Source organism: Aythya marila (assembly GCF_965140915.1).
Source record: "Aythya marila genome assembly, chromosome: 2".
Lineage (NCBI taxonomy): Eukaryota > Metazoa > Chordata > Aves > Anseriformes > Anatidae > Aythya > Aythya marila.
This window is the reverse complement of record NC_139043.1, coordinates 62905454-62923698: the sequence shown is the minus strand read 5'-3', so window position 1 is coordinate 62923698 and position 18245 is coordinate 62905454. Positions and strand designations below refer to the sequence as shown.

The following is an 18245-nucleotide window of genomic DNA, read 5'->3' as shown; positions in this document are numbered from 1 at the left end:
GGGAATGTGGTACTGAGATATGCTTACAGTGATAAGAAAGTTTAGCAGGCGACCTTGTAAAATGCAGACAATCAGACTCCTTAGGACAATTAGGTGAAAATCATGGTGTCAAGTCAAGTCAGATAAGTGAAGAAACATTACCACTTCAAGCAGTAAAAATGTCAAAAGAAATTTGAAATTTAACAGGCCGGCGACTGAAGGCCATGCATTGTTTGTGAAGCATCAGATAGATTGTGAACCTGGATTACCCACTCAGTGGGGAAACAGGGGAGGGTCCTGCCATCAAAAGGTATATAAACTGTGTTTTGGAACTAGTAGATGCGCTCTCTCCTGCTTGTGGGGCGCCCGCCATTGCAATCGCGAATAAATTACTACTTCACTGAGATCCTCGCCTGAGCCTAAGTTATTGGCTACGGAGTGTTTCTCACAAATTCAAGTTACAAAGGGCATCCAGCTTGACAGCTAGGTATAGCTGTGCTCCAGTACTAGCCTTTGCATTAGGCTCTGAGAAAAAAGACACTGCAGTCTTGTCATAGCTGGTCTTTAAGAGTCTCTCCCTTTGTGAGGCAATACTAGATCAAATGAAAATACATGCTTTAAAGTTTGTTTGTTTGTTTGTTTGTTTGTTTTTCTTACTACCCTGTACTGTAAGTATCAGACCAGAACTCTGTGGAGATAGTCCAGCCACACAGCTTTGTGGTTGCGTCTGTGAGGGTTGCTCTAAGGAGGATTCATGAAGTTCAATACAACTTGTTCAGGTCAGGCTGATAATTATCAGTTATTATCAATTATCAGCAACGGGGATCATTGCTAATTGTCAGCGCAGCACACGGCTATGGCTCAGTTCAGTGCAAGGTGTGCCCGCACACCGACAGGAGAAATCAGGGGTGTTGCGGCCTGATGAGGCAGCCCCCCCGCACTACAACTCCCAGCGTGCACCTCGCCCCTCCAGCGCCGGCCTCCGCAGGGTTGGGGCGGCGCGCGGCATGCTGGGACTTGTAGTCGGCAGTGGAGGGCGGACGCTCGGCGGGGGCGGCTCCTGCGGGGCGGTGGCGAGGCCGCGACAGGGACAGGGACGGGGACGGGGACAGGGACGGGGACGGGGACAGGGACGGGGACGGGGACGGGGACGGGGCAGGGACGGGGCAGGGACGGGGCCCGGGTGGAGTCCCCGGGGGCTGCCCGGCTCCGCCCGGCCCGGCACCATGCTGGAGTCCATCCGTGTGACCGGTGAGTACCGCCCCGGGGGGTCGTGGGGTGGGATCCTGAAATCAGCCCTCGGGGCTGCAGCTCAGGTTTATCCTGCTCAGAGTCAGCCCTCGGGACGGATGCGCTGCTGCAGGAGGAGAGCAAAGAGGTGGATATTTTTTTTGGAAAAAAAAAAAGGTCTTAGGTGGTACTTCAACATTCCCAGCATGGCACGGGCTCTGTTTACTGAATGTCTTGGTGCGAAAGTGTTAGAGAGCTCAGCACCAGTCTTTTTTGCAGGAGCTGGCCCTATAGCGAAATAATTTCCAGTTGCTATAGGCAGAGCTTCTAGTGCTGTTAAGTATGAGTTGCCTGACTCTCTCTTCAAACTGATGAGTGCTTGTAACCCTTAAAGGCATTTAATAATAGTAAGAACAGACGCTACCACAAAACCTTGGTCAGATTCTGTTACTCCACAAATAAGCCTGCAGCATTTGAAAGTCAGTGGGACATTAGAGATTCATGCATAGCCCTCTCCATAGCCTGTTTGTTGCAGAACATGCTTTCTACAACCTTCTGCACCCCCAAACCATGCCATCTAGAGCTAATGAATTAAGTGTAGGTTTGTAATCTATTCACATTACCTGGATACTGAAGATAAATGTAACAATTTAACATTTGCAAAATATATCAAAGGAGAAATCTTACTTGTCATATTCTTATATTTTCTTCTCATCTTTCAGTTTCAGACTTTGCTCTTTTCTTATTATTTGTAGGCAGATCAAAAATTATTTGCATTTGAAAATCCAAGTTGAACTATTGGAAGTGTTTTCTCATTTGGGGCAAAAATAAATTCAAACATGCTCTAAAATGGTAACACTGAACTGAAAAACTAAAGCAGTGTCTCAGGTGATTACATTCCAAGGATAAGCACGCATCTCCAAGAACATCTCTGCTACATGCTGTAAAAAGCACACTTGCAGTTTGGAAGGGATTTGTCAATTATGCAGGTATAACCTGAGTGACAGGTGCTAAAAAAGCATGAGCTCTCTGTGTTTTTAGAGCATGGCTAGCTGGGCAGATGGAGATCTGTGCCCACAAATATGTCATTATTCACCTCATGCCACCTATTTTTGAATCCATTTGGATAGTAACAAGCCAGTAGTCTAGGTGAGGAAGATTTTTTTCTAAAATGCTATCCAAAATCTAGAAAAAAATCTTACATGGGGTTCTTATTACACATATTATCAACATAATAAAGTATTAGTTCAACACATCAAATGGAAACCAATGATATAACCTAGTTTCTGAATTTGTCATAAAATTTAACATATTTTTCTAACAGCCTCTGACAAGATTAGGCAGTGTGTGATGCCACAAGATCCAAAGCTCATGATGGGATAAAAGGTGTGCAACATAGACATGCAAAGTATTTCATTAGCACGGAATTAAGAGGAGATCTGTGGATCCCACACACCCTGTGTTAGCAGATTTGGGGTATGTCCCTTCTCCAGTAGTATTTTGTGTGGTTCTGTGACACATCAGACATTGGCATCTGTGGTATGTGGCAAGTCCAGCATCGACAGCTCCAGCAGGTACCTTGAAAATGACAGGGTTGGGGCTAGAGCAGGAGGTGGTCCTGCTCGTGTGCAGGGCCCCATACCCAGACAGGAGGGATTTAGCTCTGCCCAGTGCTCTGCCCTGCTAACCCACCTCATGGGGTGGCTGAAGCCAAATGCAGCTGCTCATAACAGGGTCAGAATTGTACCCTGGCCTAGGACAGACCAACTTTCCACTGAACAGGAGGGCTTTCCATCTTTTGGTCCCCTACTGATGCTAAAGTGGGGACAGGCAGCTCTTCTGCCCCTTCCTCCTTCTACATTATTGCCTTCCACTCCCAAACCTGGCTGGTTGTTTGGTTCAGTAAAAATTTAGATCCTGGTGAATTATTACTGTGTTGTTGTTACAGAGAGGAACAAGATAAAAATAAATGGAAGTAAGCATGCTGGGAAAGTCTTAGGAGAGACTATGTCAGTTTTGGTTTTTGTTTCTAATAGTTGAAGGACTTGGGGCTTTGTGACTTTTGAGCATTTGGGGATGAGATCAGTGGAGAGAATCTGTGTGCATAAGTCATTGGTGTGTGCTTTTTGTTGTTGTCTGCTGTCAAGATTGAAATGCAAAAAGTCAGAGAAAATAATATATATACATCTCAGAACAGCTGTAACATACAGGGATGAGATATGAAAGATAAAACCTATATGAAATGTAGTGTGATATGCAGCATAGAGCTGTAGCTTACTACAATGGCATCCAAGTTGCCTTTTGCAGACTTCTTACAGGTAATCTGCTGATACATCTCATGGCATCCTGTAAAAGCTAGAAATCACTGCTATTCCAGTCTGCATGATTAACACGGGCTGGTGATCCACCGGCTGCCTTACAGTGGTAGGAGCTGTTGTCACTTTTTGAAAACACTGAAACACATTATCAGACCATAGGCTGAACTGGCTTTATATCTAGAATACAAAAATATCTGTTTCAATCACCACCCACTACTTGGACCTTAGAAACTCTTTAATATAGTTTAGTAAAGTGAGGTTCCTAGAAGACAGCGTGTTTTTTGTTTGGATAACGATGTCTGGTCTGTAGGTAGTCTGAAACAATTTCTATTATTGATTAAATTGACATATTCAAAGCTGAACTTTAGAAGCTTGGTGTGTGGCAACATAGTCATCATGGTTGACATTGTCTCAAATATAGTTTTCTAGTTGTAAAACAGTGATGACCACAGGAACCAGTGAAAGAATTTGAAACAGTGGCTATACGTGTATGACCTCTGTGAGAACTGTGGTGTTACCTGATACAATCTCCCAAATCTGATGTATTTTCTGTTGATTCTAGATTTCCAGCAGAAATACGCATCGAACAGTATCCTCCTTCAGTTGGGAGAAGGTGAAGTACAACCACCTTGGTGTGGCACCTTAAAAGCCCTTTCCTATAGAACTGCACATTGCTATAAAACTGCTCGTATAAAGTAAAAGATGGCACATACAGAGTTGGGGGACAGCATTTTGGTAGCAATCACATGCATACAAAGCCTGCCAGGGAGAGCTCAGGAGAATCCTGACTTGCGATAATCAGAGGTTATACAGACACATGTATTTATTACTGCCCAACAATACTACTGAGTGCTGAAAGATTGCTGTCAGGAGCTTTTTATACCAGATAGACACAAGAGCTTGGGGGTGAGAGGTATGGGAGAGGAGGGGTCCCATTTTTGAGTGTTTTTCTAGAAAATAAAAAATTCACTTCTTATACACACTTGTATTAATTCAAATTAGTTCGTATGTGGTGGCAATTTAAGGCTCACTCCTCTGCTATTTGTGGCTTCTGAGAATTGATTACTAAAGAAGGGGAAACATTACTGCTGTTTACATTACATTATCTTATTGTCTATGTTTTAAGAAGATGCACTTTGCTTCTGTAGACAAAAATGTAAGTGGAAATTAAAGTCTCATGCGCAGAAATTTAATATTTCTATGTCCAGACATGGTGAAAACCTCACCTTTCATTTGTCCTTCTCCAAAAGTAAGGATTCTCATCCTGCAATACTTAGAGAATCGTGTGCTCATTGTGAGAAACACTCCGTAGCCAATAACTTAGGCTCAGGCGAGGATCTCAGTGAAGTAGTAATTTATTCGCGATTGCAATGGCGGGCGCCCCACAAGCAGGAGAGAGCGCATCTACTAGTTCCAAAACACAGTTTATATACCTTTTGATGGCAGGACCCTCCCCTGTTTCCCCACTGAGTGGGTAATCCAGATTCACAATCTATCTGATGCTTCACAAACAATGCATGGCCTTCAGTCGCCAGCCTGTTAAATTTCAAATTTCTTTTGACATTTTTACTGCTTGAAGTGGTAATGTTTCTTCACTTATCTGACTTGACTTGACACCATGATTTTCACCTAATTGTCCTAAGGAGTCTGATTGTCTGCATTTTACAAGGTCGCCTGCTAAACTTTTCTTATCACTGTAAGCATATCTCAGTACCACATTCCCTCCTTCTAAACAATGTAACTCTGCAAAAACAACATTTCTATTCCCACAATTCCCCCCTTTTCTTTTTTTTTTTTATAAACTGTTGATTTTTGCAAAAACTCTTTTTATTTTTATTTATTTATTTAAAGTGTAATTTGGTAAATATCTTCCTGTTCTTCACTTTCTTTGCTCTCCATTTCCTCTAATATCATTTTATCTGAGTAGGGTGGTGGATCTATGGTCATTTGTTTCAATAATGTGGTTTCAATTAACCGCTGGACAAGTCCCCTTACACAGGGGATAACGCAACAGCCAATAGCTGTCAAAACTCCTGCTACTGTAATCAAGGATGTAAATATGGACATTACCATCCCTTTCCATTTACCAAACCAAGATTTCAACCATCCTGTGATGGAAGTGTCTGCTCCCGAATTTTCTGCTAATTCATTGGCAACGGTGGTAAGCCCTTGCAATGCTCTTGTTACTGTGCCATCCAGGGCAGTATTGTTAGGGATAAAAGTACAACAACGGTTGCCCAGCATCACGCATACATCACCCTTCTCCTCGAGCATCATATCTAATGCTATCCTGTTTTCCCAAGCCATTTTGCTGATGGCATCTAGTTGTTCAGCGATTCCTCTCATCGCATCCTTGGTATAATTGATGAATCTCTGCTGATTATAATAGAAATAATTAATCCAATCCACATTTTTATTGATTGTTACCCACCAGAACAGTAACTCAAACCCTGCAGCAATTTAATTTCTGGCTTTATATTCATCCCGAACTCCTCTAGGTACCCCAACAGAATCTATGTATACTCTATCATCAAATGATATTCCTAAGCCTCCTTTACTTCTTCTGGGTATTTGTGATGTTTCTCTTTCAAATGCCAGGGTGAAGGGTATAGCTGATTGAACAAGTGCACAAGTGCCTTCCCAATTAGATGGTAGGGTGGACCATAAGATCTTCCCTCCACCGTACCACCAGAGATCTGCCCTGGGGATCTCTAGTCTTGAGCAGTTTCCCATCAAGTGCTTGGTAGCACAAGGCAAATTCTCCCAGATGCCAGGTAGCACTCACACCCTGCCGTGAGAGGCAAGCAGTATGGTTACCTATAGCTGTAGAGAATGCAGGGGGAACTGTGATATTGTTATCATGCAAGAAACAGCAAAGAGAGACTTACAGGCCTCATTTCCCCAGGCAGTCTTTTCTTGGTACAATGCAATCATACATCGCATCCCTTGGGAGTCTTTGGTCCACCCCCATGGGAAGGGCACTATCTGGGCAATCGGTCATCCCGAGGCACAAGCATAGCAGTAGCTACGGTTGAGACTCTGGACAGTATATTTGACCCATTCTATCCAGGCATTCACGTCCCCATACCCTGTTTGAATCTCAAATGTTTGAACTGCCACATTTCAGAGGGCCTCCTGTTTACTCTCCTGTTTTCTCCTTGAGTTTCTCCCTTTCTCTGATGGCAATAGAGGATTGTTTCCATACAGCTATTCTCAATCTGGCTGTTGTGTCTCTCCCAGTTATTTGTTCTTTCTGTTCAATTGTCATTGGGCATTTAAATCTCCACAAGCTAACACCTCACAAGCATCAAACGTGACGGCTTGTGGTACATAACCCTCTGTCACAGTCACCCATATTTTGATGGGGTATCCCGTTTTTGCTATTATCTGGTCATGCCTTTTCCAAGTTACCAATTGACCAAGGCCTTCTCTGAGGCCTAGAATCACTAAAAACAAAATTAATAATCAATTTTCCCCTGTCATTATTTTTAAACCTTAGGTTTCCAAATAATTATCGATACAAAAATAAGATGTACACTACTACTATAACAACCCCCCCCTTGGGAGCACTGCAGTTCGCTATAGGTCTGTCCTTTCTCTCAATCAGAAGTCACACTCGTTAGTTACCTGTGAAAATAAAAGGTTAGTTTACAATTGTAAGCTCTTATCCTGCTCAGAGTCCACTATGAGATTTTTCTCTTCGATTTCAACTTCCAACAAGTCTTTTGTAGGAACAGCTTCCCAGGTACTAGCGTCGACAGATGCTCGAGTATAGTGAGTCCAACCTTTTTCCGCAGTTCTTACGGCTGTTTCAGTGGTCAGTAATTGTCCTTCCCATTCAGGCCGGAGTTGACTCTTTCCAGGTCCGAATCAGGACCCAGTTTCCTGGATGATGGTGGTGAATGGGGAATTCCAAAGGTGGGGTTTGAGCCAACAACCCACAGGTCCTGAGAGATGACAAAGAAGAAGACAACCCCAGAATACAGTTCTTAAGGAAACTCTCTTATTTTGAATTGTGGTGTCTCATCCCTTCTGCCCAGATAGGGCAATCTGAACAGCATCTCATATGGTGAAATTCCTATATCCTTTCTTGGTGCTGTTTGAACCTGTAGGAGTAAGCATTTTACCCAAGGAAGTTGGGTTTCTAACACTAGTTTAGTTAATTGCTTCTTTAATGTCTGATTCATTCGCTCCACCTTCCCAGAAGAGGAGGGGTGCCAGGGGCTGTGAAAATCCCACTCAATCTCTAAGGCCTGCTTTAACCCTTGCAGTAAAGCTTACACCCATCTAGTCACGTGGTCAATTAGGACAAACAAGTAACTCAGTAAAGTTTACCTGTATACTTTGGAAAGGTCAAACCCCTGGCTCCCGTCCCCCTCTAGATGGGTTACAGAACACCTTTTTATTTACCTTTTGACATATGGTACATCCTCTACATATGTGCTTCCCTAAAGTGTATATTCCTACACAGACATACTTTCTTAGCACAACATCACACATTGCTTGCACCTCCTAATGACTCTTCTGATGTAAAACAGTTAATATTTGCCTCATTATCACTTTATTCAGCACTTCTCTCCCATCAGGGAGTATCGATTTTCCTTCAGACTTCATGGCTCCTGATTCCTTAAAAAAAAATCTTTCTTTTAAAACTTTTTAGTTCTTTCTTAATTTTCAACAATTCCCTGAATCCTCTCTGCATTTATTCTGTTTTCCTTCAGACATTAGATGCCTTAAATACCTGACTTCTCTTTCTCCATATTGTAATTTATTTATTTATTTATTAATACTCCCAAGCCCTGCTTTCCCAGAAAGTTGAATAGCTTGTTAGTAGCTTCCTTCACAACTCTTTTCTCCTGTCCTGACAATAGAAAACGATCCACATATTTGTTAACATTAATACCTCCTTGGGAGGTTGTAATTGCTCCAAAATCTCTTTTTTTTTTTTTTCTTTTTTTTTTTTTTTTTTTTAGATCTTACCCAAATAGATAGGTGTCCCTGTAAACCCCTGAGGTAAAATTGTCCACCTATGTTGTTGCTTCCGCCCCCATTTCAGGGTCTTTCCAGTCAGAGGTGAATATACATGTATGTTTGCTCTCAGGGCCAGAGAGCACTCCATTAATAACACTGTTATTCCAGTCTAACAATTTACTATTTGAATGCCCAATTTAATCATCAAATCCCTTCCCAACAAATTAGTCCTTGCCTTGGGTACATACAATAATTACCCAGTGATCATTTTATCCCCTAGTCTCAGCTTGGTATCCCCCCCAAAGTGGCACTGTTATCCCAGCCCCTTCTACCCCCATCACTTTTTAGGGTTTCATTAGTTAATTTAATCCCTGATACTTTTCAGGTCAGTAATGACCTAGCTGTTCCCCAGTGTATTGGGTTTGATGGCAAGGTTCGGGGGCTGTGAGTAGGGGGTTGGGAAACTGCAGTGGCAGCCCCCGTGAGAAAAACCCAGAAGCCTCCCCGTGGCAGATAAGGGACAATTTCATCTGGCCCCAAAGGGGCCCACTGCTGCCCAGAGCCAAGCCATGAGCAATACAGTCCGTGCCTCTGTGAGAGCACATCCACGAAAACAAACAAAGAAACAAACAAAAACCTGCTGCTCAACAGCAGTTGGGAGAGTGAGAAACCCCCCCGCAGACACCAAAGTCAGTGCAGAAGGAGGGGGAGGAGGCGCTCCAGGCGCTGGAGCCGAAGCCCCCCTGCGGCCGCTGGAGAGGCCCCTGGTGGAGCAGGCTGTTCCCCCTTCCTGTCCCCCTCCCCGATGCTTGGGAAACTGACCAAACACCACAGCAAATATGCAAATATACCAAAACTTCTAGACTGTTACTTAGATAATGCCTACATCTCCTTTCCCTGCTCATTCAACTTCAAACAGCTCTGTTAAATACTACATGTCACACCTTTAACACCTTCAGCAACCCTTTTAACACTTCCTTTATCTTTTTCCAGCCTGTACTTTTCTAATACCAGCACCAAAGGCTCAGGGTCCAACTTAATTCCATACCTTTTCCCTCCAAGATACTGAAACAACATATCAATATAGCATATTTCATCCCATTTTCCTTCTTTCCTCCTTCTTCCACTCCAGATATTCCTATTCGAAGTGGCCAGCCTGGCCACACTTAAAACATCTTACGAAAGCCTGTCCCTGCCAGGATTTGGGTCACAACACAGGCAGCCTTCTTTGCCTGCCATTCCTTCATCTCTCTTCCTCTCCTTTCCATCCTGGCCCTGACTCCCCCTGAAGATTTTCTTCATCTTTCTCCAACCCTCTGCCTCACTACCCGCTGCACTGTCAATACCATTAGTTTCGCTCTCTGCTTTTCCTTCTCATCTCCCCTCCGGACACACACCTCCAGGGTCTCCCGCAGGAGGGTCCCCCAGTGACTGTTCACTACATCCCCCCACCTTCTGAAGCATTTTCTGCATATTTTGCCAGGCTTTAATCACACAATGAACTTTCAAGAGCCCTTGGGATACTGGGTCCTCAGGTCTCATCCCCAAGTACTTTCTCATTCTGACACTAAGTCTCTCATATGATTTCTGTGTTGCACACTATTATTATTCCAGCCAGGATTGGCAAGTGGGTATTTCTGCCCTGCCGGTATTACCCCTGGTCCTGGAGGATGAGCTCTTTCCCATTCTTGGATAGCAGCTTTCCTCCTGATCATTCCCATTTCTTTCCCTGTAAACAACATACTTATAGACATAATTCCCTCCCCCAAGAGTATAAATCAGGTCATAGGAACTGGTCTAATTGTTCAACTAGGCTGTTGGGGTCCTCGAATAAAGACTTCCTCTTCTTCTTAAAAGTCCTAACCTCTCTGCTGGTAAGGAGGAGGGGGTAGTTCACCTAAGAGGATACACAGTTAGTGTTAGTACTGTTAGTATCAGGGAAGGCAAAATTCTCAACATATCTTCTACCTTGTTCTAATTCTTGCCAGAGCCTAGAGTACAATCCTTCTTTAGGGACAGTGTTAATACAGTGTTAATTCCAGTCCCTGTCTCCATTCCTGGAGTGACTGCTGCTGCCACCAGTTCAATATTAAGATTATAGGGAGCATAACTTGGCTCCTTCTCTGAAAAAGGAATCTTATTGTTTACACATACATTTAAAGCCTGAATTTTCATCAGACCCGTATTTTGGCCAAAATACTGCTGTTTCCTTAATTGTTTCTTTTGTCCAGACTGATACACAATATTTAACCCTTTTTTTTTTTTTTAATTATTTTTCTTTTACAATCCCTCTAATTTTGGGATTATGTTTCCAATTTCTTATCATTCTTCAGGAAGAACTATTAGTAGGCACTCCCCCAGGGATATGCCTGTCCCCTGGAACTCATATTTTCCCATTTTTCCTAACCCTCGCCAGTATGTGCTACAGAAATTTCCCTTCTGCAGTGTACCACACACCAACGTACTGAAAGATGGGTGTGTACCGCCAAGCACTTCCCCGTGCCAGCGTTACCGCACACCTGAGTTTACCAGATTCCCTGGTGTACTTCCAAGCACTTCCCCGTGCAAGGATTACCGCACACCAGATTCCCCTGGTGTAGTGCCAGCACTTCCCCGTGCAAGGGCTTACCATACACCAGATCACCCGACCCCCAAGGCAATACTTAATATTTCTTACCTTGGTCTGTGCACAGAGTTACCGGATCGATTCTTAAAAAAAAAAACGGAGTGCCTACCTTCTTCCTTTCCCCACTACTTCATGGATCCTGCCTCTTTAACCAGTCTCGGGCCCTCTGTCAGCTTTCCGCAGAACCGCCACCGTCGATGCACAGGACCGCTGAAATCAGCGGGGCATGCCTTCCTGCTGCTGCGGCGGTGGGGCTCCCCAGTAGGTAACTGGATCCCGGACGAGCCCCCAAAATTGTGAGAAACACTCCGTAGCCAATAACTTAGGCTCAGGCGAGGATCTCAGTGAAGTAGTAATTTATTCGCGATTGCAATGGCGGGCGCCCCACAAGCAGGAGAGAGCGCATCTACTAGTTCCAAAACACAGTTTATATACCTTTTGATGGCAGGACCCTCCCCTGTTTCCCCACTGAGTGGGTAATCCAGATTCACAATCTATCTGATGCTTCACAAACAATGCATGGCCTTCAGTCGCCAGCCTGTTAAATTTCAAATTTCTTTTGACATTTTTACTGCTTGAAGTGGTAATGTTTCTTCACTTATCTGACTTGACTTGACACCATGATTTTCACCTAATTGTCCTAAGGAGTCTGATTGTCTGCATTTTACAAGGTCGCCTGCTAAACTTTCTTATCACTGTAAGCATATCTCAGTACCACATTCCCTCCTTCTAAACAATGTAACTCTGCAAAAACAACATTTCAATTCCCACACAAGAGAAGGGCAAGGTTGGAACTGGCAAAGAAAAGTCACTTCTGTCTAACAAGCCCACAGAAGTGTGAAACACAGTTTCAATTTTCAGTGCCTTTTGCATGCTGCTGCTCTGCACCAGGGATTCCCTCTTTCCCTTATGCCAGGGGTCAGAGCAGGAGGAGAGTGCTCCTCCACTACAGGAGCTATATTTGCTTCTATTTAAACCATTTGGTTTACAGTGTTTCTGCTCTTTTTTTTTTTTTTTTTTTTTTTTTTTTAAAGCCAGCCATTGTTGCGCAGCAATTTCAGTAGATGAAATCGCAGCATTGCTTTAAGGATGAGAGGTGTGCTTGAACTTGCTGATCTCTCTTCCCTCCTTTTTAAATATACCTTGCTGTCTGTATTAAGAAGGAACATGTGAAGCACTGAGGTCTTCTAAATTCATGCTGCTGTTTGTATGGTGCTGCAAATTGTCTGCTGTGGCTGGCCCACTCTAACGTTTTCATCCTTAGCGAGAGTAAGTTCTGCGAGTCAGGTCCTGCCTACTGGACTACTGATACCACAGCACAGACCCCTGTGGAAAATCACCATGTATCCTGCCTGCGTATTCACATGCAGGTTTCTGATTTTTAAAGTTACTCTTTATCCATGCAAAAGCCTTCCTTGCATGATAAATATCAGATGTTGCTTAAAGCCAGAAGTGTAACTGTCCACATAGATAAAGCCATGTGCAGAACCCCATTTTAGAAAGGTCGGTTGTTTGCTGCAAACTGGTTGCCCTTGTGCAAGATGTGCATCTATACATGGAGGTGCAAGCATAAAACACTTGTTTAGCTGCATATTTACAAGTCTCTCTCTAGATGCGCTTGCAGACTTCTTCCATTTGTCTAGAAGTCAAGATTGACATGATATGACTACAGTTAAGACAAGTTGTGCATTTCATTTGTTGTTGTTTTGAGTCTTTAAGATGAGTGAAACTGTATGAAACAGTTAAATTTGTTCTCAGATTTCCCCCCCCCCCCCTCTTTAATGCAGAAAAACTTCACTGGCCTAAGCAAGAGCTTTCTAAGAAATCAATCCTGAGTCCAGAACATAAGGTGAACATTAATAATGAAAACAGCCTCCAGCACCTGTCTCCTGGAGTCCTTAAGGACACTTTCACAACAGGAACCAGCAGCTACAATGTCCTTCTTCAGAGCAAAGAAGAGAAGAAACACTACACTCAGAAGCAGTCCTCCGCTCACCACAAGAAACACAGAAAAGCCACGAAGTGCTCTACCACCTCACGGAGCAGCGAGCACCGCAAAATCCAAGTGCCCACTGCCAGTGCTGGGTGGTGCTGCACAAACAGGCAGCCCTCCATCTTCATCACCAGCCCGGGGTCTAACAGCATGAAGTTTGCAAACACTGTTTCAGTTTCAGGGAACAGCATAGGACTGCCACCTAGACCCAGAAGTAGAGCCAAGAGGCATTTCAATCAGTCAAAGCCAAAGCAATCCCAGTCACCAAAAAGCTGTGGAAAAGAGGGAGATGTCTCTGGCCAAAAACTCTGTCTACTAACTGCAATCAAGCCTTCCAATGTGGAGAAAGAGAAAATGAAATTTTTCAAGTCAGATTTCACATACAATCCTCAATTTGAATATGCAAACCCTGCTTTGCCAAACGTGTTAGCTAAACATAGCCAAGCATCTGACAGATTTCTTAAGCAGGTACAGTTACTTTTTTTTTTCCTCATTTTATACTCTTAACTATTTCTTCCGCACTTGCAAAATGTCATTTGGCTTTATAGCAGGTGAAAGTTGTTCATCCTCATTTTCCTCACATGCTGTTTGAAAAATGCATCAACAATAAAACTCAGAGTCTTTTTTGACTGAAAAATGAAAGTCTGCCTAACTGTTAAAGGATTTGATAGAATAAAGGCACAGTTTCTCATAATGGGGTTTACGTGAAACACAGTTTAAGGCAAGAAAGATTTTTAAACAGTGAAGCAGATGTAGCACAGAAAAAAAAGCAAACAACAACACACAACAAAGCATAAAGAAGCTTTAATAAATAGAGAAAAAGATTGTGTAGAAGTCCTCTTGGTTACACAGGTGGGGGGCAGTTACTTGATATTGTTAGCAACATTAATCATAGATAACAGCAAATCAACAATAATTTGTCAAACTGGATTTAATGCGAACTATCCCTTTTAAAATGAAGTAGCCTTAAAATGATTTTATGCATGATGGATGATTTTATGGAGCAAGCCTGTCACTGATTCATCCTTCTTAAAAAAAAAAATAAATTTAAAAACCACCACATCCTCATTATGAATATTCATTATCAAAAAGGGTGAGTGATTCCCCAACATTATTTTATTTATTTTACTATCAAGTTTTATCAAGAGAAGCATTTCTTAAATGTTTCAGCTCCAAGAAGTACTGAACAATATCCTGCACGTCATATACTTGAAGAAGCAATTTTAACACAGCTGTAAGCCCAGCAGGTGGCACTCTCTCTTTTTCATTTACAGCTAGCTTTAGAAATTTTCATCTTCATACACATTTGAATTTCATTTCATGCAAATTTACTATCCAGAAAAAGCAGCACGAATCAAGATTTTAATCAGCAAATATTGTACAAGCACTCACTTCTTCTCATTGCTAATGTTTTTCCATGCATGCTTTCATCATCTGAAGAAATACACAGGTATCTCATAGAAAGCGTTAAGATTCAGAAAAGATGACTTGAAAGAAAATAAAGAATACTGCATCAGATTTTGGTCTGCAATAAGATCACAACTGCATATAGTCATCCTTTTCCCTTAACATTTTGTTTTGTGTTAGGTTTTTGGCTTTCACTGGAGGCTGTAGTTATTTTAGGAAGCTTTGCTTTTTGCAAACAAAAATGAAATTATTCCTAACCTATCTACAAAAGGTGCTTACAGAAACTGAATGCTTGCTCTTCTATGACTAATACCTGTGCAAAAACAGCTTTTCTCTGACAGAACTCTCCAATTTCATAGTGGGGTTCTGGGATCCTTTAGTTAAATAGTATCAAAACCTGACATATTGTAATTTTAAAGGATTTTTAATCATTTCCAAAGTATTTTTACCCACAGCTGTGCCTGGTAAGACACTAGAATAGTTTGTTTTCCTATCTTCCTCTCTGCTTCTGTGCATATCTGTGGAATCGATTAACATAGCATTGCAGCAACATTTCTGGAAAATGAATCACACCCTACCCTGCCTTGAAGAAAACAAAACAAACAAACAAAAAAAGGCGGCAAAGAACAACATGGATTTGCAAACCATTAACAGTTCTCTAAAAGGAAAAGCATGGGGCTGCTCAAAGGCCTAACTTCCCCAGGCCAAATCAGGTCAAATCAAAGAAAATTTTCAACCTTGGGCACAGTACACCCCTTTTATCAATTGTCTTTTCAAAGTCATGCAGTAAACATTTTTGAATTGTATTAATACATTTGAAAATAGTAATTCTAGTGTCTTTACTTCCATACTTTGCTCTATTTCTTTGTTTCTCCCCCTAACTCACCACGTTTTCTTCACAATAAGTTTCTTTCATGAATCACACAAAATGTGCTCTTAGAGAACCTGAGAATAATAAAAAGTAATATGTAGACTTGCAGCTTTTCACTTTGATTGACACCTCTAGAGTTTCAGAAATGGTTCTTTTATTGTTGTATGTCAAGGTCAGCGCAGCAGCTGTGCATTGTAGGTTTTTTTTAATTATTATTTGCTTTTCTTTTGGCTCAAACTTCTTGTCCTCTGTTGTTGTTATTAACACAAAATATTTTTGATTTTTGCACACATTCTATAGGTAGAAATGTGTATTTAGAAGTAATTTTCCCCAGTGTTTGCAGAGCAATTGACTTTACAGTTGGAGATTGCTAAACTAAAATTAGCACAGAAGATGCAACATCAAGTAATCTGCTTGTGAACACCTGCATTTCTTGAACTTTACATGAAGGCAGGAAAGCTGTTAATATATACACATTTAAAGTAAATCATTTTGTTGAAGGAGTAATCCATCCCGTAAAAGAGTTGCACATCCTTTTCCCTTGCGCTTATAAGAAAATAGCAATTTTGAATTAATAAATAAATCAATTGTGCCACATTCTGTTTGTATTACATGCACACATAAGTTATTAGTAGAGGTAGCCTACAATTAGGTGGAGCTGGAAGGGCAAGTGACAAGACACTGAACACAGCAACCCCTCTCAGCATTCAGCTCATGTCACAGACAAAGCGTGTTGAAGTCTCAAGAATGTGTATATATTGGCTATAAGGAGCACTCAGTTGTAAGGCATGTCATTTTCTGCTGCTAACCAAACCCGCTCCAAAACTAAGATTTGTAGATAAAGCATATTAATGTGCAGTGCAAAGGTGATGGGGCCATCCAAGTGTCACAGTTCTCAGGGAACTACACGGGCTTCCCTCTTGCACTAGGGCAGCACTTCTGGTGCTACTACAGTAGGAACATAGGTTTGTTTCAGTACGCAACCTCATACAAAAAACACATGAATATTAACTTTTAATTCTGTACAAAGTACTTGAAAAGTTTTTCATTAAGGATATATCTGCCAGATCCAGGTTAACTAAAACATACTCTTCATCACACAAAGAGCAAGCATGCAGAAGAGCCAAGGCAAACGCTGAACAACCCCCCAACCACTACAGCCTAAATATGCTATCCTCAAAAAGTTGCACTTACCTCTCTCCCTCCTTTCCAGTTGCACCCAAAGAGGAGGTGCAGCCACCAGTTTATGGCTGTTGATCAGCCTAACAAGTTCCATCTGGTACCACTTACCCAAGCATGCAGCCAGAAGGTTTTTCCCCTTGCTTACACACAAATAAGCAGCGCAGGGAAGAAAGCAATGGTGCCTGCAAGCCTTGTCTATCTCACAAATCTCATCTGAGACTGCAAGCCTTTTGTAGCAGAGCTGCTTCTGAAGTTGGGGAGAGCTGGTTCTCTATCACTAAGCCCATTTTCTAATTTGGTTGCCCTGAACAGAGCTGGAGCAACTCTGCTGTGAAGACAGTAGCTCTCAAGTAACTAAGTTGTATTACTGCACATGGATGACTTGGGATTCAGAGAGCTACTTGGCTGTAAACAATTAAAAAAGCCAACACCACCAAAACCTAGACCTGATAATTACACACAGCCTTGCCTTGCTCTCATTAGCGCTTCTGTATCATTACCTTCATATTTGTATGCAGAGTTTGCTGTGCAAGGGGACTTGTAAATGCTGCTTCTTTTAGCACTCTTTGGTAGTGATAAGAGGGTTTCAAACAGACATTTTTGGTAATAATGAAAAGAACAGGGATTATTGCTCCTAACCAGTGACCTGGTACAACCAAGTAGTCCTTTTGCTCTGTTCTTTTCCCTGTTGCTTGAGAATTTACTTTGGCCCTAGGAACTGTAGCAAGATCAGCACCTTGCTTTCTGCTGACCCAGAGGCTGGAAAAGAAGCTCATTGTTGGATGCTGGAACAGGCAACAGTTTGCATCCTGTTCTGGGTTTTCCTAGCAAGTTTTTGCAACACCTGACAACTCAGACAGCTGCAGAATCCCAACAGTGGGGCTCCAGGTTGTTTTTAGGATGCTAAAAATCCCAAACCTTTTCCCCTCGGGTAACGCCATCACCTGAGGTGGTTGTGGCGAGCATCAAAATCAACAGTATCTGAAGTGGGAGAAGACAGAGTAGGTCTGTGCTTTTTCAGGGGAATATTTCTCTGAAAGCCTGCTACTGACACTATGCTGTTGATTCACGCGTCTCACAGATTTTTTCTGAAAGAAAAACCTTAAGCAGCTTGGGGAGAGTTTAGGAGAGTGCCTGAAGGCAGGCACTAGAAGCAAGAGCATGGGTCTCCTGGCTGCCAAACTCCTGCCACCTGCCTTGGTATTTGGGTTTCAGCACCAGGGAGTTTCCTGTTACAGAGGGCCGAGCAGAAGGTTAATGTATGTACAGTGTTTGTTTTCTCACTGCTGTGATGAGGTAGCTTTAAAAAATATCTGTGTGCCAACTAAGGAGAGTCCCCTGGGATAACACTGCCAAACCAACCCACGCAAAGCTGCATCTCATAGTAGTACTTTGTCCTTATAAACAGTGGCAAGACAGAGAATGGGTTAATAAAGCCTACATGCCCTTCTCAGACACTTGTTTTTAAGAGTTTTCATGTTCAGAAGAAACTGCCACCTTGCTCTTAAATGGTTTTGGCAGTCTTCTGCTTCCTTAGACATGCTGTTCTCCATCCCTCCTCTACTCTGATCAGCTCCAGATTTGTCCTGCTCTTTTCAAGAAGTGTGTAAACTATATCACGGGCTGCATCAGAAGAAGTGTGGCCAGCAGATGGAGGGAGGTGGGTGT

At 42.5% G+C, this 18245-nt stretch overlaps 1 protein-coding gene across 3 annotated transcripts in view; it reads left to right on the top strand.

Annotated features, from left to right (window-relative positions):
- Positions 1-1148: 1148 nt before the first annotated feature.
- Positions 1149-18245, top strand: part of MATCAP2 (microtubule associated tyrosine carboxypeptidase 2) — a 32265-nt gene continuing 15168 nt past the window's right edge. Inside the window, exons 1-3 of one of the 3 annotated variants that reach the window (XM_082755300.1) lie at positions 1155-1230; positions 4090-4140; positions 12912-13585. In XM_082755300.1, coding sequence (XP_082611426.1) covers positions 1206-1230; positions 4090-4140; positions 12912-13585 — 750 coding nt within the window. In that variant the 5' untranslated portion in view covers positions 1155-1205. Of the gene's footprint in view, positions 1231-4089; positions 4141-12911; positions 13586-18245 lie in introns of all 3 variants that reach the window. The other 2 variants (XM_082755301.1, XM_082755302.1) reach the window with 2 other exon arrangements.